This window comes from Vombatus ursinus, unplaced genomic scaffold, assembly GCF_900497805.2.
Source record: "Vombatus ursinus unplaced genomic scaffold, bare-nosed wombat genome assembly UNPS02009824.1, whole genome shotgun sequence".
NCBI lineage: Eukaryota > Metazoa > Chordata > Mammalia > Diprotodontia > Vombatidae > Vombatus > Vombatus ursinus.
The window spans coordinates 6647750-6668377 of record NW_020949602.1 but is presented as its reverse complement, the minus strand read 5'-3'; the positions used below and the strand labels follow the sequence as shown (position 1 = coordinate 6668377).

Here is a 20628-nt window from a genome sequence, read left to right as displayed (position 1 = left end):
GGAAAGATGATGGAGAACTCCAAGAATGTATTCAAGGGCTGTCTGTGGGGCTGGGAGTACAGGGAACCTCTTGGAGACATTCTCTTACTGAAGATCGCTCTTCTCTGTCCTTAACTCTGAGGTTTGCCTTGACTCTCCCTACCCATCAGCCCACCAGCTCTAGCTACCTTCCAGCCCGGTGAGAATTCCAGAACAGAAACCTCAGGTGGGGCAAGCCCCACCTCTAACCATCATCTTCTGGCATTATTCTGACCCGAGGTGCAGCCGGAGTATCAGCCCAAGGAGGAATTGGCTTATCATACATATGGTCAATTGATAGGCTCCAAGTCTGAAAAACTGCTGCATCTGGTATGCAGATATATACGGTATTTGATGGTAGCCTCATTTCTAAGACAGATTAATTTGGGTGTGAAAGCATAAGAAGCGCCCCCTCCCCGCCACGGCTCAGAACACACTGGACTCCTCGTCTTTTAAAGTTCCTTACGCTTTCCCCTTCGGGCTTGGGCCCTTGATCTTGAAGAGTCTTCTGAAGGTCTTCAATCTGCTGCTGCAAACCTCTAATATACTCTTTGCTAAGCCTGTGTCAAAAAGAAACCACTTTCAATCACTCGGATTCAAAGAAGTCACCCTGGCACGATGGGGGCGACCTGGGGCAGAGAGGCAGGGGACTCTGGCTCTAGTCCAAGACGAGGAAGACCACTGGAGGACAAGTGGGGGGCAGGGGTGCGAGCAGGAAATGACTTGTCTCGGTGTCGCACAAGAGTAGCTTTAACCCCATATGAAAGTTCCATGAGCCTGTAACGGCGTACATTTCTATCACACACAATGACTTCAAAAGCACTCTCTTCACAATCACCCTGTGAAGCAGCTTCTGACCCATTTTCTAAATGAGGAAATTGAAGCTCAGGGTAAAATGATTTGCTGACAGTTAGGTCCTAATAAACGGCTGGACTAAAACTCAAACTCGAGCCTTCTGACTGCCTGCCCTGTGCGTTCTCCACTGCCTAGGTTTACGAAGCCTGCTGGAGGTGAAACACCCCAATTCCTTATTTCTAAGGGTCCCTGGGCCTTGTCATCCACCACCAACACCACCCCAGGGAAACCTCGGGGCTGCCAGGCCTCTCCACCTCCCACAACTGGACCCCTCTCTGCAGGCTTGTCTCCCCACATTAGAATGTGAGCTCACTGGCGGCACAGACTAGTTTCACTTTTCTATTGGCATCCCAAGCTTAGCACAGTGCTCGGCACACAGTAATCACTTAATAAGTGCTTTTTCATTCATTCACTTCATTTCCCCATTAAATACACAGGAAATGCCTACTATATGCAAAACTTTAGGCTGGGGGGGAAAGCAGGGATGCGTGGTAATCAGGAAAGATGTCTTAGAAGAAGTAACACCTGGGCTGAGCCTTGAAGGAGGCGAAGATCTCAAAAGGCAGCTTGATGGACAGCACACTCCAGGCATGAAGGACAGTCTATCAAGCTGGGACACAGTGTGACTGGTGTGTGGAGGGTAAGAAGCAAGTGATACAGAGTCAATGTGGAAAGACAGACAGGCACCAGACTGCAAAGGGCCAGGCCAGGTGACTTATGACTCACTCTCGAGGCTCTTCTAGGAGTCACTGAAGGGTGCTGACCAGAGGGAGGGACATGAGCAAGCTTCCTCTGGAAGTCTTATGGGAGAACCTGGAGGAGGGGAATGGGGGCCTGGAGGCAGGAACATGGGACTAGTACGGGACTAGTCTAATGGTCTGTGGGGGAGGAGGGATAGAGAAGTAAGGGAGGTATGAGGGGAAGGGAGAGGGAGGGAAGGAAAAGGAAGGAAAGGGTAGGGAGAGAAGGGAGGAGGAGCAGGGAGAAAGGAGGGAAGGAAAGAAAGCAGCGAGCACAGGCAAGGCAGATGTGAGCCACGAGGGATCGGCCGGCCTGCCAGATGTGGCCAATGATATTAGCCTCAGTCCAGCTGACGGTCTCAGGAACAAAGCCATCCTGAGGGGGGAGGTTTGGCCAGATACATGGATATTCACCTGTGCTATTCCTACATCAGTGAGCAAGCTGGACAGCTGTCCAACAATACTTCCCTCGGGTGTCTTTGGAGCTGAAGTCAGTGAACTAAGTGGTCATCAGCACTAATTCTTAAAAAGGAATGACACTGACATGCATTGATTAAGCACGTCCTCTACGCCAGGCACTGCGACTAAGTCCTAGAGAGCTTTTTCAAGGCCAGTACAAAGATTTCATTTGCCAAGTGAGCTACTCCTGAAGAGGAAACACCCTCAGACAAAGGCAGATCAGAGCCAGCAGGCAGCGGGGTCCTGGAGCTGCTGGAAACTCCCTGAGAGGGGCCCAGTAGGGCCACACAGCCAGTCTGTGTCAGCAGCAGAACATGAACCCAGGGTTTTCTGCATGGCTTCTGAGACCCCTCCACCCATGATGCTGGACAGATAAAGAGCATCTGCGGCCAAGTCCACACTTCTCCCACCCTGAATTCAGCGTCAGTTCATCTGCTGTTTAGAAATAAGCAGCCTGGACTCTTCCTCCAGCAAACTCAATGCTTCGTTTTCCCCGTCAGTGCCTCGAGGTCTGGGTCCCATGTCAGCAAGTGAGGGAAGCAGGGAGAGAAAGAAAGAGAGTGGCAGGAAAACCAGCACCCAAGGGCCCAGTGACCTTTGCTCGGTCTCCATCTCGCTGGTTTTCCGGTGTTTCTGCTCCAGCTGTTCTTGGAGCTCCGCAATCCGTTCATTCTCAGACCCTTCCTGTTGTAATCGAAGCATCTTATTTTCATGCTGAAGGCGAATGAACACTTCTCTGTTTTTTGAAAAGCAGAAGCTTCACTTTAATTTTAAAGGTCTTACAAGTTTTCCCTTTGGTTCTTAACATTTAAAGTTTTTAAAAATTCAGTTCCATCTCTTCAATTGTTATTATACAACCTGGCAAAAGTAGTGAGACTCTCTGAAAGGGGCAAACTATTGCCTGAAAACATTGACAAAGAATCCTGACACTGAAATTCACTAGGTCCTCATGAACTATGATATGTGACATAAAAAAACACATCGCGTTTTAAGCTCTCTGTATAAATGAAAAAGGGAGTTTGAAATATTTTACCCTCTCAATATAAGGCTTCATAAAATATTCTAATTTCAAAAGAGCACAAAACTCTGAAGAGCAACTGAAACAGACTTATGAAGAGCAAACCATGCCTGAAAATATTAATTTGACCCATGAAAAGACAAGTAAATGAACGGGAAGCAGCAGATGCCATCCCTCTGGAATCGGAGAAGGCTTTTAACCCTAGCTCCCATGACCTTAGCACCAAGCAAGAAAAACAGGGGCTAGTGTCCTATCCAATGTCACGAGAATGGGGAGAGCTCAATAATTCAGGAGCAAACACTGGTCTCCAGAATCTAGTCTGGAGGCCAGATACTTAATATGGTCAGTCTGAATGCTCCTGAATGGGCCAGGGCAAAGTATAATCTTAACAGAGGAAAGTGAGAAGCTGCATGCAACTGAACAGAAGGAAATAGGAAGTGTTCACAGAAAACTTATTTTGATGTTAAAAACTGGGATATGCTGACTGTGGGAGCTAGGAAAAGGCTGTCTCTGATGACCTTTTAAACTGTGACAGCAACATCTTGGAAAGTTTAGGCAAACCAGAACATGTGCTGAAGTCTTTCCTAGCTCCATGATTCTATTTATGATCATGAGATCATTTTTTTTGAATGATCACAAAAATTAACAGATATAAAAATTTCACTCTCCATTTTCTTACCTATATTCTACTGGCATAATTTCAGCAGCAAGGTTCTCGTAACTTGTTGAGACTGAGGTACCTGCAAAGACAGAATCAGTGAAAAGCAAACACTCCCCAAGGAAGCATTTGGTCAAACGCTGCTGCTTATCACAAATCTGCTGCCACGCGGGCACACTGACCTGCCTGGTTGAGGTGATCCTGCTGCACCTGGGAACACCGGAGCTCCTCGTTGGTCTCTTTCAGGGCATCACACTGTATGATCAGTCTCTGAAAACAAGCGGGGTGGGGGTTTAACATCTTTTTCAGGGTGAGGCCTGCTCTGCTCCCCAGAGTCACTGGCATCTCTGCAGCAACCTTCAACAAGCTGCTGTGACCCCCACTGGACAGAACAACTCTCTGAGATTTGGGAAGTTCCACTGACTTGCCCAAAGTCCCCCAACCGGTGCAGCTTAGCCAGGCTGGGGCCCACTGCCCATGCTGCTGCTTGTCTTTCTTTCCAGCAAATGTGCATTCCCCCAATTTCAGACAATTCTGAGTCTAACGGATTGGACTGTGTTTGCTCTCATGAGGTGATAGCCTTCTGTTACTTCTGGTGGGTGGGAGTGGTGGCTGACTCTCCAGCACATCCTCCAATCCACCTACTCGCTGGATGGTCTTCGCCAGCCACTGTGGGTGACAGCCCCGGGATGAGCATCTCTGGACTTGGCCGGGCTGGCGAGCCCTCAGACACCCATCACTGGGCCCACACTCAAAGCCTCCCCAGGAGGCCAGACAGCCGTGCCCGAGCCTCGGCTCTGCCCGCAGAGCATTACAGAATCAGGCTCACTTCCATGCCATGGGGAGGCTCTGAGGGGGGACTTTCTGGCTGAATCCTCACTCCCCAATTACTGAAGGAAATGTCCTTCTTCTAGCTGCCTTGTTTGAGGAGCAGAGGCAGAGTCCCAAGCCCACCATGCTTCTTAGGTGTGTGGTTTACCATAGGCAAGTGACTTCATCATTTGGGGCCTCTGTTCCCTTTTCTGTAAAATGGAGATAACAATATTCCCACTACCTACCTCAGATTTTCTATTAATGACAGTATCACTAGGAATGCAGGCCCATTAAGGCCTTTGGTGTGTCTTCAAAATGCCAAGCATCCCAGAGCTGAGGGGCCCGCCGGGACCCCACCAGACAGGTACCAGCCACTCTAACCTCGGCTCCCTGAACTTCCTTCTGCTTTCAGCCACCTCTGACCTCAGAGAGCTCACCATGCCTTTTGGCACAGAGCAGAATGGGAGCGAGCCCTCTTCAATGTGAAAGCCCCACCTCCCAAACATGTGAAAACAGCTACCACGTCCAAGGCTTCTCTCCTCTAGGCTAAATGTCCTCAGTTCCTCCAACCAACGTCCACATGGCAGGAAGGCCAGGGGGTTCTTCATGTCCTCTCTAACCAGAATTTTTGGAACTTGAAACAAATAAACCTAGCTTGTACATAAGACTGATGGTGTCCCACACCTAAGCTCAGCCTAGAACTTTTAAGTCTTGACTCTGAGCCATAAGTTGTGCTAGCATTTGAGGCAGCAAAGGGGACCATTTTACAGCAAGAAAGGCCTGCTGAAGCAATGGTAGAGGAGGGGAATAGGGTTCTGAGGTGGAAGAAGACTGCAGAAATAGTGTCATTGGAGAAATGTTCAGGCATGGGGTGGCAGTGGCTATTTGTAGAGTCTTCATATCATAAGTTATTTTAAAATTGTGGCCTTACAAGGAAAGACCAACACACACACAGAAGCAGTGCCTATACTCTAGACACATTCTTGGCCCTGGGACCCCTTACTTTTAAGGAAAAAATTAATATAATTGCATCAAAAAATCACTAGCTTGTACCTTGGGATGATCAAATCAGAGAACGTCCAAAACCCTCTCTGCAGACAACCATCATTGGCCATCCACAGCACCTCCCCTTTAAACCTATTTGGCTCCACTTTGGGGGACAGAGAGCAGACATGATTAACATTCATGTCCAGAATGGATGTCTTCTAAAAAATGACAAAGGAGCCTGGCTTTCTCAATGCTGGTTTTACATTCCCATGACATCCTACTCTGATTTCAGATGACCCCCAGGGCCCAGCACCATACTTCACACACGTCACAGTTAATAAAGGAAGAACGCTCACATCTTTTTCCTTAAGTAAAGCTTCATGCTTTTCTTCCAGGCATTTCATCTCAAAGGCTAATGTGTCAGCTCTTTTGGACTCAGCAGAGAGTTTAAGATGAAGTTCCTGAACCTGTTGTTTAAAAAACAACAACAAAACAAGATTTAAGATACAAGACGTGGACCTTACGTTGAGGCAAAAGAAAAGGACTCAAGAATTTAGAAGGGAAGAGGACAAATTCAGAAGACAATCAAATCAGATTACAGTCATTAGGCTAGGACTTGGCACGAAATGTTTCCCAGCTGCAGCCCTTTCTGGACTTCTGAACCCCAGTATTCTCCTAGTCGTGTGATGTAGCTATACAACGTAAAACCACAGGCTCCCAAACATGACAATCACAAGCAACCAAAAGGGCCAGAGATGAACGCCTGTGGTGGGCACAGAAAGGCCACTTTGGTGACCAATGACACCTTGGGCTTGAGAGGTGAGACAATATGAGATGAGAGCAGCCGAGGACCAATTCCTGCAAGTCAGCTCTAATAACTGTGCCCAGAAGTAGAACAATCTGCATCGAAGCAGCGACTACCCCCAGCAATGAGAAAGGATACATAGAAGGGCCACAGTCCAAAGATCATGGGAACTGAGTGGTAACCATCCAGCCATACTAAAGCCAAAAGCATTGGCCTTCTGGGCTAAAATCTTGTCTGCTCTCCCTAGGGGTTTGACCACCAGTCAGCAGAAGAGCAAATAAATGGTTGCATGTCCAAAAGATGACTACAGAAAGGAAGGAAAACGATGAAGCAAAAGGAAGGGGTGATGCACACGAATGACAATCAGGTCCCGAATAAGACTCACTGTTCAAAGAACGACTCCTTAGTTGGCCACCCCACATTCCCCTGATGTTCCATCTGTGTTCCCCAGCTCTCCCGCTACACAGGAAGTGGAGCCAGAAGCGTCCCTCACCTGTCTCTTGTACATTTCCAGCTGGGTGCGGACGGCGTTCGCCTTCTTGAGCTCCTCCTCTAAGCTGACTGTGTTATGCATGTACATCATGTTGGTATCCTGCAGTGACTTCACCTGCCTCCTTAGGTCATTCAGATCTTGTAGCTTTTGACGATAAACCTCTACCGTGGACTCCAATTTACTTGCTTTATCAGAGGTAGTCCTACAACAAAAAAGTAAGAAATTAGAGCAGGCCGATCAAAGTCCCGCAATGGACTTTATTCTCACCATAAAATGATGCTCCAAACAACAAAAAAACAAAAGCTGATGGTTAGGAGGAGCCCCAAACTTCACACAGGGAAGAGGTGGGAAAAATACTGGGGTCATGGTTAGAGGCAGCTGATAATGCTGGGTGTCAGCCAGAGCCCTGGATGCTCAAAATAAATGACAACTTTGTTTTATGAGCACTTTGTAAAAACTTCTATTAGTCTAAATGTAAATATTCATTTGTAGACCTTTATACTATAGTAGTTTTTCCCTAAACACTTAGTTCTATTTTGTTATTAGAAGAATCCTTTCTAATAAGTGATTCGCTAAGACAAGGAAATGAGTTAAAAGCCCCTCTAGAGCCGACAGATCAGTTTTGCTCCCTCACATCAGGAGGCTGACCCTGCCTACTTACAGGAATAAACAGCAAGGATTTGAGGGGCATCCCCTCTCTTCCCTTCCAACAAGGCCCACAGCATGCTCACTACCAAAGCAAATACAAACCGATTCACCTTCAAACACTGTCTCCCCACAACGTGCGAGCGCGCACGCGTGCACACACACACACACACACGCTGGAAACTGCTTCTCAGACAGTAATGAACCAGCCCCGCCCCGGTCTCCCCAGGCCCAGGGGGAACACAGCAGCTCAGGCAGAGTCCCAAAGCCCCCCACTCTGTGCCACCCCCCAACCCCTCGTCCTCCTAGTCCTCCCTCCTGATGACCACCAGAGCCAGAGCACGGCCAAGCCCCATGGAGTCGGGAGACCTCCAAGGGAAATACTGGGGTTCGGGTGTGGATCAGGCCCCAGGGCTTGGCAAGGGGAAAACGAAAGCCAATTTTCCCCTTTTCAAAGGCAGATGAAACAATGCTAGGATTCTAAGGGGAGATTTTCATGTGCTGAAAACCAGGAGGCCTCGTGTTCTTGTCACTTTGTAAATGGAATCCTTCCAAGCACATGCCTGCTTGACACAAAATTTGGGGGGACTGCTAATGCCCGAGCTGAGATGGAACTGAAAACTACCTGACCAACGTTCAGCTGGGGCAGACGTTATTGAGAAGGGGCACAGTGATCAGTGTGCAGGAGGGGTGGAGAAGCAGGCCCTGGGCTGGGGTCATGTGAGGAGTTCCCCTGAGGAGGATGGACCCCATGAGGACCCCAAGCCATCCAATTGCGGAGCGATTGCCCACCTGAGAACGTCGATCTCGTCCTTGAGGGCTCTCGTTTCCTCGGCCAGGCTCGTCAGCTCATCGTTCCGGTGCTGAAACTCAATCAGCTGCTTCTCGAGCTCCTCACAGTGGAGTCGGTAGTCATCTTTCGCTGCCTCCAGCCTTTTGTAAAGAAAAGAAAAGCATTATTTGGTGCGCAGCGTGTGTGCCCAAAGCCAACATCCAACAAGAGAACAACACTGTGGGCAGTGATGACCCGGGAAGCCCTGTGACCTCCTGCAGGGAGACAGCGCCAGGCCGAGATCTTATGGACCTTGGCGCTGAAGCCCCTAGCCTTGAATCCCAGTGCTTGTTTATTTTTGTACCTTCTCCACTGCCCCAGTATTGGGCACACTCGATTATAGACTGTCTTATTCTCGCTACTATGGGCAAGTCTGTGGCCTTGGAGTCATGCCTGGGTGACCAGGGGCCGAGCACATCAGCTAAGGGCACTTTCCTTCTCTCCAAAGAGACAGAGATAAAAAAGATCTACACCACCTTACGAGCTTGGTGTGAGCAAAGTATTTCAGTGACACTTACTATGCATGGAAATCATGATTTTTACTTTACATCTTAGGAGGAGGAGGAGGAGGAGGCTTAGCTTATTCTGTAATCCTCACAGAAAAATCCAAGTTAAGATGTAGTAGACACACTGGCCAGATAACTAATTACCAGCGGTATCTGGGCATGGCTGGCTACTGAGTTACTAGGGAACCCTCCAAGCCGGAAAGGCCCTCAGAGGCCAGCTGGTGCAAACCACACCTGGACGACAGTCTCACTACCCAGGGCAGAAAAGCAGTGGGAGCATCCTGTGGCAGACACTTCTAGACACACTGGTAGGTGTTCATGTAAACTGTGCTCAATTTAATGGAAATACACAGATATATGTAGATATCTGTATACATAGACATTTAAATGTTTTACGTAAATAAAACATATGGGGCAGCTAGGTGGTGCAGCAGGTAGCGCACCGGGCCTGGAATCAGGAAGACTTGAGTTCACATTCTAGCCTCAGGCACTCAGTAGCTGTGTGACCCTGGGCAAGTCACTAAACCTCTGCTTACCTCAGTTTCCTCAAATGTGAAATGAGGATAATAATAACATCTCTCTCCCACAGTTGTTGCGAGGATCAGATGAGAGAATAATTGTAAAGCACTTAGCACAGTATTGGGCACATAGTAGGTGCTGTATAAATATGAGCTATGGTACTACGCATGACAAGTGATACAGGAAGACTGAAGAGCAGTTACAAAATGACAGCAATGCTCTTTGGCTCACCCAAACTCCACCCTTCCTTGGAGGCTCAGCTCCAGCCCCGGCCTCCTGGGAGGCCCCGGGCCTCAGTCACAATAGATCCTCTAAAATGTGCTTTCTTTAGCATTTAGTCAGCATTATACCACTACATATCACCTTGACGGGAGGACTTTTGCCCTCCTGTGCATCCCCATTTCCCAGCTCACTTGCAAGCCCTCTGAGGGCAGGGAAGATGCGTGCCAGGGCTTTGCCCCTCCCATGTCTTAGCATGGTGCCCCACACACAGCACGCAAGCACAAACCTCCTGGGCCGGGAGATACCCAAAAGGCCAATTCTACAAGCAAGGATAGTGCGATGCCTTGCCCATGTCCCCAGGGGAAGAGTGGCCCTGGGCTCCCGACTCCCCGAGTGGTGTCTTCCACCACATGTGATAGCACTGATTATGCGACCAAGGACACAGACCAGAACAGACAAGCGTCCTGACGAAGACTCTAATGAGTTCATACCGAAAGTTCTCTTCTTGAAGCTGCTCTAGCTGTAACTGGGCATGAAAATACTTTTTTGCCACCACCGTGTTTGGGTCTTCCAAAGAGCCGTCTAACTGCTCCAGCCTCTCATTCATCATCTCGTTCTCAGACACCAGCGTGTTCTTTTCGTCTTGAAGGGCAGTTACCTGGAGAACAAAGACTCCCGGGTCGTCACAAACTCAACACAAGAAGACGCCAAATACACAGCAAGTTGCCAGCCAGGAAAGAGTCTTCTCCCCTCACCCCCAGGAGGCTGAAGATAGCACACGCTTTTCTAATGATAAACACTTTGTTAAAAGTTGTACACCTTAGGGGCAGTTAGGTGGCACAGTGGAAAGAGCACTGGCCCTGAAGTCAGGAGGACCTGAGTTCAAATGCGGCCAAACACTTGACACTCACTAGCTGTGTGACCCTGGGCAAGTCACTTAACCCCAATTGCAAAAAACAACAAAAACAAAAGTTGTACATCTTTAGGTATGACCAGGCACATGCTTGAGAGAGCTGTTTCCCAGTATATTTTAAAAGAAACACTATCTCACTACCCTCATCCCAGCTTCGTCCATCTATGGCTGGGATTCTCAGGGATCACTGATGAAGACAGAAAATAATTTTAGCTCACTGTTTAAAATGAAAATATCTCTAACCATTTGTTGCATTAGGAATTCTACTTTCACCTCTTCAAATGCAGCTTTGAAATAATAAAAACAACAACCATAGTAGCTAGTATTTATATAGTGCCTAAAAAGTTGCAAAGGCTTTACAAATATGATTTCATTTGATCCTCGCAAACACCCTGGGAGGTAGGTGCTATTATTAATACCATTTTATAGATGAGGAAACTGAGGCAGATATTGATTAAGTAACTTGCCCAGGGTCACACAGCTAGTAAGTGTCTGAGGCTGGATTTGAACTGAGGTCTTCCTGACTCCAGGTCCCACATTCTTATCTACCATAGAAATGACAGGTTAGAAAAACAAAAAAACAAAACTCAGCCTCTACACGTTGTGGGATGGGGACGAGGGTGGGCAGCTAAAATGTGTGGGTCAAAGGGTAGTAGGTGACAGTGTCCAGGTGTGAGTCACACAAAGAGCACCACCCTTTCCCCCAGGACTACCTGTAAATCTGCCCCACCCCCACCCGGTCTCCACCCGCCCTTCTGCACTTACCTGCATGTCTAGTTCTCCACATCTTTGCTTTAGTTCTTCTTTCTCTGCTAATGCATCCTGAAGTTCTTCTAGGGCTCTTCTAAGCTACAGCAAGAAAAGGAGTAAAATTAAGTTTATACCTTTTTAAACTGAAAAAAGTGTATTCTGCTTGGTATGCATGAGCGCACACACATACACACAGATCAATATGACAGACTTTTCTATGTAAACACACACATACAAGACTTCGAAATAATTTAAAATGCATTATGTACTTACTAAATTTTCAGTAGAGCCATACACAAAGAGGCAATTCAGTGCCTAATGAAAACAATACTTAAAGAGCCTCATTATTTATAAATAAATTTCCACAGGAACCATACGCAATTGGGCACCATATAATACTCTGACTGAAAATCAACAGTGAGTACTAAAATTTTGTAGACTTCTTAGAAAGCATCACAACGCAGTGATCCCTGATTTAAGGAATTACTATGAATTTTTTTTTGCCTGGTTTCATAATCCAACCTCACTAAAACACACAAACACACACATACACACACACACACACACACACACACACACAATACCCAACAGTACTGTAAAAATTAAGAAGAGTTCAAAATCAAATGCTTTTGAGATGACTTCATGACCTGACAGACACCATGAGGAGCCCTTAGGTAGGGGAACACAGGCAGTTCCCAGAGTGCAAACTGCACAGGCCTGTGGGGCCAGGGGCAAATGCTGGAGAAGGGAGGTGGACGAGAAAGTGAGACGACGAGTCCAGGGAAGGGAGTCAAGCAGAGGAGGATAAGCGGGCTCTCCTGTGACAGCCACAGCAGCTGACAGGCAGGCAGCACGGTGACAATAGAGGCCTGTTATTTAGTTCGGCAAACTGAGAAGAACGTGTACTTCCTCTGGCTGCTTGAAACTTGCGTATTTAAGAACAGAGCAGAGGAAAAGTAGGTGCTATATTTAGCTCTTGTAGCCCAACCAGAAGCATTCTGGCAAATGATCTCACTTGTGGATCAGAAGATCAATAAGCCTATAATCAGTTTTGCCAACAGCCCAACGCATTGACCACTTTCCATGAGGAAAAGACCCCAACAAGCCCGGGAGGGAGGGAGGCTTGTGAGACCACCCTCTGCTCCCCACCTCGCCCTGCTCCCCCGTGACCTTGTATAACATGAATACATGTCACGGAGGAACTCATTGATCTTTTCGATTTCTCGAATTGCTGGTTACCAGGCAGTGAAAAGAAGGCACGAGGATTGTTACAGTAGGCTTCATCTCAGCTAGTAGCTCCTTAGACATCTGACGTCAGAACCCTTAACCTGCCACTTCATAACCGTTTCCGGGGTAACGAGCTACCTCTGACATCACCTGGACCTGATTCTATTGAAGTGGCCCAGTCACCTCCCAAGAGAAAACACAATCACCAGGCATGCATCAAGCTCTCGGAACAGTGCTGGGCTCAGATTAAGCGTTTCACTAATGCTGGGGTGACTATGAAGCGCCTACTCTGAGCCAGGCTGTGGTAGGAGGGTGTTCGTTACCTGTTGTTCTAGCTCCCCAGCATCACTTGAAGTGCAGTTCACTATTTCTTTACTCATTAACTATGAAAGAGAAGTGTCAAAATGAGTCAATTACAATATAAAAGATAAGTGGCAACATATGTTTAACAATTTAGAATTGGCCAGATCGGTCTGAATTCAGACAATTCTCAGACCACACGATGCCCCTACAGCAGCCTCAGGGCAGCCCTGGAACGACTGATAGTCACACAGAAGAGAAAAGGAAAAGTGTGGGAGCCCACGTCAGGGCAGGAGGCGGGAGGCGTGGCACAGGGCCCCCTAAGAGGAGGATCTGCCAGTGGCACTGGTCATGGCGCCAGGCTAGGGCTCTGCATTTCTAGACTAAGGACCAGTCTTAGGAAGGTCAGAGGCTTAGCCCCAGGAACGGTGGAGTCCAGGTCACAAATACTGGCGGCCATGGCAAGTCACAAAAGCATTTCTGCTAAGATGTGAACTTAGGATCTGTACAGGCTGAGGAGATAACGTACATTGACCAATGGAATGGCAGAGCGTAAATCCCTTTACTGAAAGGCAGGATACTCCATATTTGGTAAAAATTATAATTTTTAACTGAAAATCACAAGCCTAGTTTTAGAACATTATTCATAGAAGAGAATGTATTTGTCAAGTAATACTAATAAAATTAGACCCCAGCATTAAACATTTCAAAATACAATGTGCTAAATTACTAATTAGCTGTTCATTTGGAAAGGCTATTTTCAATAGGGTTTATACTAAAATGACAAAAAAAAAGATTCTATTAAAATAATCTTTGATATATATGTGCACCTAGGTATACATATATGTATGTATACATGTACGTATCATGCACACATATATGACAAAGACTATCTCATGTAGTGCTTTGGAGACAAACTAAAACTACACAAAACTCTAGCTACGTGACAATGACTGCCAAAGCATTTATTAAAGTACTTACTACATGCCAGACAAAGGTTGATTGCCCAAGTATTCCCTAAATATCATCTCCCCCAAAACTAGGCCCCAGAGCAAACCCCAAAACTCACTCAGGGTCTGCTGTTGTCCAGGAAACTACCGGTTTTTTGTTTTTGGTTAGTCTTTGCTGACCTCACTTTTCTTGGTCCAAGAGGCCTCAGATGGGCACTGGGGCCATTTCTTTGCTCCTCATGCTTTCTCTGAGAACTTCTATGCTCAGAACAGTCCAAGTCAGAAATCGAGCTGTTACCCTGACCGGGGCCATCAGTACCTCCCTCTGAACTAGACCCATCGCCTTCCCTCCTGGCAAGGTACCTACGGGATCCTGAGCTGATGCCTGAACAGCCACCACTCCTGAGGGAGGGAGCTGCAGAAGCGGCCCATGCAGACCTCAGAGTCCTACCAATCAGGTATGCTCTCTTCATCAAGCAACCAACAAGTATTTATTTGTTAAATGCCTACTACGTGCCAGCTACTATGCTAAATGCTGAGGATATAAATACAAAGAATGAAACAATCCATTCTCTCCAGGAGACAAGTATGTGCGTATGTGCGTGTGTGAGTGTGCGTGTGTGTGTGTGTGTATGTGTGTTTACATGTATACGCATGTGTGTGTATCTATACACACAAAAGACTTCTCCATTACAGATTAAAGAAAGATAGAGCTACATAAAACACATATCTCTACCTTAACATATGCAATGCAAGCCTGATTCTTCTCCCTTTTCCTAAATACATGTAATGTTCCTTGGGATTCCTACCCTCCATTTCCTGTTATAACCAGACCACTGCTTACCTCCTGAATAGCAGTCATCACAACATGCTGAACAGATTCTTCCAGGGTCATAATTTTCTGAATGTGTTCTAGGGTACAAAATACATAAATGTACTTGAGAAACACTTGCCTTTTTTCAGCCTACATTAAGAACTGTCCACAATAAAAAGAACACAAAGAGTAAGCAGCTATCGCAGGGGACACTGCACTGAGACCAGCCCTGGGAGTAGCTCTCAAGGAGCTCAGCGCCTAGTAGGGGACACAGCCCACACACAATCAAACAGCAAGGAACCTTCATACAAATTAATGCACAAGATCCAAGGCAGATCCAAGGTCCAAGATGACAGCATGGAAGAGGAGCAAACGGCTCATAAAGAGATGACCCTTTCTGAGATCACATGTGTAAGAGATCATCTAAGTCCAGTCTCTCGAAGCTAATGAACCTGCAGGGAAAATTGCAGCACAGCCGTGAGAAGCCAGAGCCCCTGACTCATGAGGGGCTCGAGAGACAGCATCTCCACAAACAAGGGCAGTCAAGGGGGGACGGCAGAAGCAACGGAACAAGACCACAGAAGTACACACAAGAGGGCGAACAGTCTGGGTGGTGGAACACGAGGCACATCCACCAAAGGAAGCCTGGGAGGGGAGACAGGCCAGGATGAGGAAGGCCTCGAGAACTTTGTTCAGCAGACAATGGGAAACCAGTGCGGAGTTTTGCAGGGGAGGAGAAATACAGTCTTGGTATGAATAGCGAAGGACGGCCAATCAGCAAGGAAGAAAGGGGATCGGGCAGGACAAAGAGAATAGAAGCTGTTAACAATTCCAGGGGGTGGGAGCTCATAACAAGAGGGGAGAGATGTGAAACGTTATAGAAAGGAGACTCAGCAAGATGCCACCAGCAAATCTGCTATCTGGGATGTAGTGAGGGAGAGGGAAGACTCAAAGCTAATAAATTTTGAGTTTCAAATCTCTCCTTCTTCCCCTCCCCTCCTTGAAAAGGTAAGCAATTTGATATAGGTTACACATAACATTGAGACTTTAAACAACGGAGAGTCAAAGAGCACCCACACCATGAACACAACTGGCTAAGTCAGAAAGAGGAACAAGAGGAGGAAGCCTTGCTTGGCCGTGCTCTGCCTGAGACTTCGCCTGAACGCTCCGATGCTCTGGTCCCATGTGTACAAGGACAAATGGGTCTGGAACCAGGGAAAGGAGGGAGGGCTGGAGACATATGGATTCGGAATTTGTTTACGCAGAGTTCAGAAGTTGAAGTCAGGGAAACGAATGAAAGCCGAGGACAGAACAGAGCCTTGGAAGGATGTAATCCTTTTCAAGGGTAAAGAGGAGGAGCCAACAAGTGACAGAGATGGACGAGGGAGGCCGCGTTCGCAGGACAAGGAGAAGCATCTACAGTCAGGAGGTCAGGACTTCCGCAAGGTGAAAGAAGACAGGACAGAAGACAGTAACATCTCCCCACTTCTCTTTGGCTGCCATGGCACCTGACTGACTCAAGCGGAGATGACTGTCCACGAAAGCTCTCAGATGTGTTTTAGATGAACTGCTGTCTCATCCTGCTTCCCCATCTTGTACTCAGGAAGTCTGTCACTTGAACCCAAGGAGGAGACTTTATTATGATAACTGAATACAGAGGAGCAGAGCTTTCAGTGCTGCTCAGGGTCAGTTAGGCCAGTCCTTTCTTTTCACCTGGATTGACTAGTAGAATGACTCACTGGTACCTGTGAGGTACCTACGAAGGCTTGTGTGCCACAGATCTCACCCCTCACGTCTGCATTTCCGGGCAGAATCAGAACTGATGCTCTTCCTCACGAGCTGAGGTGAAGAATGACCCTGATCTTTGGATTCTCTGCAACCACGACTAGCAAAGGGCACCAGAGTGCCCAGAGCCTTATCTCCAAGAACCAGGGGTCCAAAGCCACACATGCCTACCTGCATATAAAAATACCTCCACAACCAGCAAGTATCTGAATGACAGCTACGTGCAAAGTATCTGAACAAGTTTATAAATAATTCTCGTCCCTTGACATGGCTGTTTTTCTTTTCAGAAGTAACCTGCCGAGGTCATGCTGCTGGGCAACTGCAAAGGTAAGAGGAGAACGTCTGCCTCCCAGCTCTTGGGAGGGAAAGCCATCTGGAGAGTGAACAAAGCCTTAGAATGATAGAGTATTTCAGCTCCTCCTGTAGGATGAGCCCAACGAGGCACCACAAGGACCATTTCCAGGAAGCAAACACCTCCTCAAAAACATTGCCGTTCCACCACACATACCTTGTTTCTTTTCACAGTTGACTGCACAGCCTAAAATAAGCTGCAGTAGCCTGCCAAGCTCTGTGGGGTCTGAGCGTTCAGTGATTTGGCTTAAATCAGGTATAAGTTCTTCAGAAATCTGTTGACCTAAAAACTGCGATATCAAAAGGACATTGAGTCAGGCTTCTAATATGATGTATGAACAGAACAAATCAATGACACTTTCAATGTCATTTTGTAAGTATGCAGTTGATTAGTGTACAGAAAACATTAAGAAATTACAGACTGGAAGCACAAAAAGGTAAAAGAAAATTTGAGATCATTCATACAACAAAAATTTATTAATAAGGATGAGTTAGAAAAGTAAAAAAAATATATATATATATATATATATATATACATATATATGTGTGAACATCCTTATCACCAAGAAAATCTATAAAACTTTGTCACAAAACATCCATTTATGTGACTCTTGGCAGCCAAAAATATGTCATAATCAATGCAAGGTAGATAAAGTAGTCTTATAGAGAGTCTTAGACGTAAAAAAGTGTAAGTCAATGAGGCCTAGCGCCATAATTTCTTGGTGTAAGGCTAATACCTATAGAATAATGGGAAAGGATAACCTGCAGGGACCTATTTGGAAATGTAGTAGAATTCGCCTTTCATTTTTCAAATGAATGTAAAAACATTCTGGAAAACAGAATAAGTTTAGATAAAATTCAGAGACACTTTGGAAAGAATCCTCCAAAATAGCTCTTTTTAGGACTAGAATGCCGGCCTGGAGTAAGAAAGACCTGAATTCAAATCCAGCTTCAGACACTTATAGCTGTGTGACCCTGGACAAGTCACTTCACCCTGTTTGCCTCAGTTTTCTCAACTATAAAATGAGCTGGAGAAGGAAATGGCAAACCACTCTAGTATCTTTGCAAAGAAAAGCCCAAATGAGGTCATGAAGAGTTGGTCACAACTGAAACAACTAAACAATAACAACAAATAATTGTGTAACAAATTAAAAAGAACATCAAAAATATCTTGACAGGAAAAATTGCAGTATTCTTCACACCAATAAGCAGTAGGCTGGCCAAGCCCGTGTCTAGAGCTCACAGGAGAATGTGCTGCTTCCTGTCCCAAACCTTGAGGCTGAGATTTATGCAAGCAATAAGTCACTCATTACACATTTCTCTAAGCGCCAGCACTGTGGGCAAGCTCCAGGCTGGGTATTGAGATAAGAACAGAAAAGACCAGAGTTCCTGCCCTTAGGAAGCTTACAGTCTAATGCAGTTTCTTGATATGAGGCTCTTCTACCCAAAGCACTTTTTGGAAATTACCTCCTGACATTTCTGAGCTTTCAAACACTGGGACATCAGACACTCTCATCATGCTGTCAACTATACTCACGTTACATGAACTCCCTCATAGTGGTGGCGGCGGTGGTGTTCAGGGCTTTCTTGGCAGAGATACTGGAGTGGTCTGCCATTTCTTTCTCCAGCTAATTTTTTTTTTTGGCTGGGCAATGGGGTTAAGTGACTTGCCCACGGTCACACAGGTAGTGTCAAGTGTCTGGTCTGAGACCGGATTTGAACTCAGGTCCTCTGGTGCTCTATCCACTGCACCACCTAGCTGCTCCCAGTTCATTTTACAGATGAGGAACTGAGGCAAACAGGGTGAAGTGACTTGCCCAGGCTCACACAGCTAGTAAATGTCTGAGGCCAGATGTGAACTCAGGTCGTCCTGACTCTAGGCCTCGTGCTCTGTGCACTATGACGGCCCCTAACTGCCAAACTGCCTGGTAGTGTACAGATTAATGGTCAGAGTGCTGTGTCCCACGACTTATGAAAATGCAGTTCATTTGAAAAAAATGAAGCCCAAGTGACAATTGTGTCATTCATTACACAGTGAGCTGTTAAAAACCAGCAATGTTAATATTAATATTCCAGTTATGACCAGATTTGAATGAAAAGCAAAATTAAAAGTGATACATGATACATATGTAAAAGAAGTCATTCACTGCTCTTACCTCATGATAATAGCTCGTAATTCCTTGAAGAACCTTCTTCAAATTACTAGCCTAAAATGCAAAAGGATGATAACAAAAATAAATAAATGACACACATCACTGTCTGTTTTATGTTAATATCAATGTCCCAATTTTCCTCCTAAAGCAAAGCTGTGATAGTCCAGTTCCACAAATACCTATCCATGAGCCAGCATTTACCATCAGAGGTGTCCTGTGCCACGCACTGTCCAAGGTGCTAGGAACAGGAGCACCTACAAGGGTTTCTGCCCCCTGGACTTTAACTCAGTCCTGGGAGGCCACATGTGCAAGGGATTGGAGCACCCACATGAAGAATGTGCAGGTGGGCACCTTCTAACCCTATAGAACCCTGTGCCTGAAAGGACTTGCTCAAGAGTCACACACCAGAATGTGTCAGAGGCAGGACTTGAACCTGGGCCTCCTGGTTCCATCATGCCATGCTGCCCCTCATATCTAAGGATGTGCACAGTACAGACACAGAAATACAAAGGATGAGGTAATTTTCCACAGGAAGGCACCAGGACATGGCCAGGAAGGCTACAGGAGATGGCAGCCCTTGAGCACTCAAGCCCACATATGGATCCATGCAGTCATACATTCACTTAAACATATAAACACTAAACAATAACAACAAATAATTGTGCAACAAATTAAAAAGAACATCAAAAATATCTTGACAGGAAAAATTGCAATATTCTTCACACCAATAAGCAGTAGGCTAGCCAAGCATCAACAAAATACTTTTGTGATTGTATTTTTTTAAATATTCCTCAAGTAAATTTTAATCTGGTTTGGGCCACACTTGAGAGCTGTGGGCCTCTGTCAGAATACCTATGTCTGAGGCTCTTTCAGAACTTTCTGGTCTGTCCATCCAGAAATCCACCTCTTGGTCTCAAGCCTGTCTCCACTCCCAGATCCTATAAGAAGCCTTTCCTGATGTCCCTAATGCTAGTGCCTAGATTCAGCCAAAGGGTGCCAGAGGGCCAGATCCAGAAGGACCCAATTTCAAACCTAGCCTCAGACACCGGCTAGCTGTGGGACCTTGCACAAGTCAATGAACCTCTGTCTGCCTCTGTTTCCTCATTTGTATAATGGGGATAATAACAGCATTTGCCTCCTAGGGTTATTATGAGGATCAAATGAGATAATGTTTATAAAGTGCTTAGCCCAGTGCCTGGCACACGGTAAGCACTATATAACTGTTAGTTATCATTATTATTATTGTTGTTGTTGTTGTTATTATTATTGCCCCTGCTTATTATCTCCAATTTACCCTGTATTCATCTGGTTTGCATATAGCTATTTTCATACTGTCCCCCCCATTAGACTGTGAGGTCCTTGAGAGCAGGGACTGTACCCTTAGTGCTTAGCATAGTGCCTGGCACCTAGTAGGTGCTCAATAAATGCTTACTGACTATGCAGAAGCTCAGAAGAGAGATCAAGGGAAATGTGTATAAGGAATAGCAAGGTCAGTGTGACTGGAAGGTTGACTGCCCTGGGTGGCCAGACAGGATGGCAGGGGTGAAGTCAGGAAGGACCCAATGCCAGATGACTTAATGTGGTCATAAAGACACGCACGAAACAGAAGGAAGAAGGAAGAGCTCTGCACTCCCACAGGACAGCCACAGAGCTGGGGCCACAGGCGCTCTCATTAAAGATCTCCTCAGTAACTGATCTCTCCAGTTTCTCCACTTCCCCAAGCTTTCCTAAATGTGACCATGTCTGAAAATCCCTCACTTGGCCTGGCCACTGTACGAAGCAGTCCCTCACTTTTGCTGCCAACTCCCAGCACTG

At 46.4% G+C, this 20628-nt stretch overlaps 1 protein-coding gene across 1 annotated transcript in view; it reads right to left on the bottom strand.

The window, feature by feature from the left end:
- The window catches only part of HOOK1 (hook microtubule tethering protein 1), a 54833-nt gene that overhangs the window by 20687 nt on the left and 13518 nt on the right, over nt 1-20628 (bottom strand). Inside the window, exons 4-16 of the mRNA XM_027852765.1 lie at nt 18817-18867; nt 16818-16950; nt 14555-14622; nt 12784-12843; nt 11249-11332; nt 10062-10228; nt 8284-8424; nt 6847-7048; nt 5905-6015; nt 3931-4018; nt 3770-3830; nt 2668-2808; nt 485-578 (exon numbers count right to left, since the gene is read on the bottom strand). Of these exons, the coding sequence (XP_027708566.1) occupies nt 485-578; nt 2668-2808; nt 3770-3830; nt 3931-4018; nt 5905-6015; nt 6847-7048; nt 8284-8424; nt 10062-10228; nt 11249-11332; nt 12784-12843; nt 14555-14622; nt 16818-16950; nt 18817-18867 (1401 nt within the window). The remainder of the gene's footprint in view (nt 1-484; nt 579-2667; nt 2809-3769; nt 3831-3930; nt 4019-5904; nt 6016-6846; nt 7049-8283; nt 8425-10061; nt 10229-11248; nt 11333-12783; nt 12844-14554; nt 14623-16817; nt 16951-18816; nt 18868-20628) is intronic.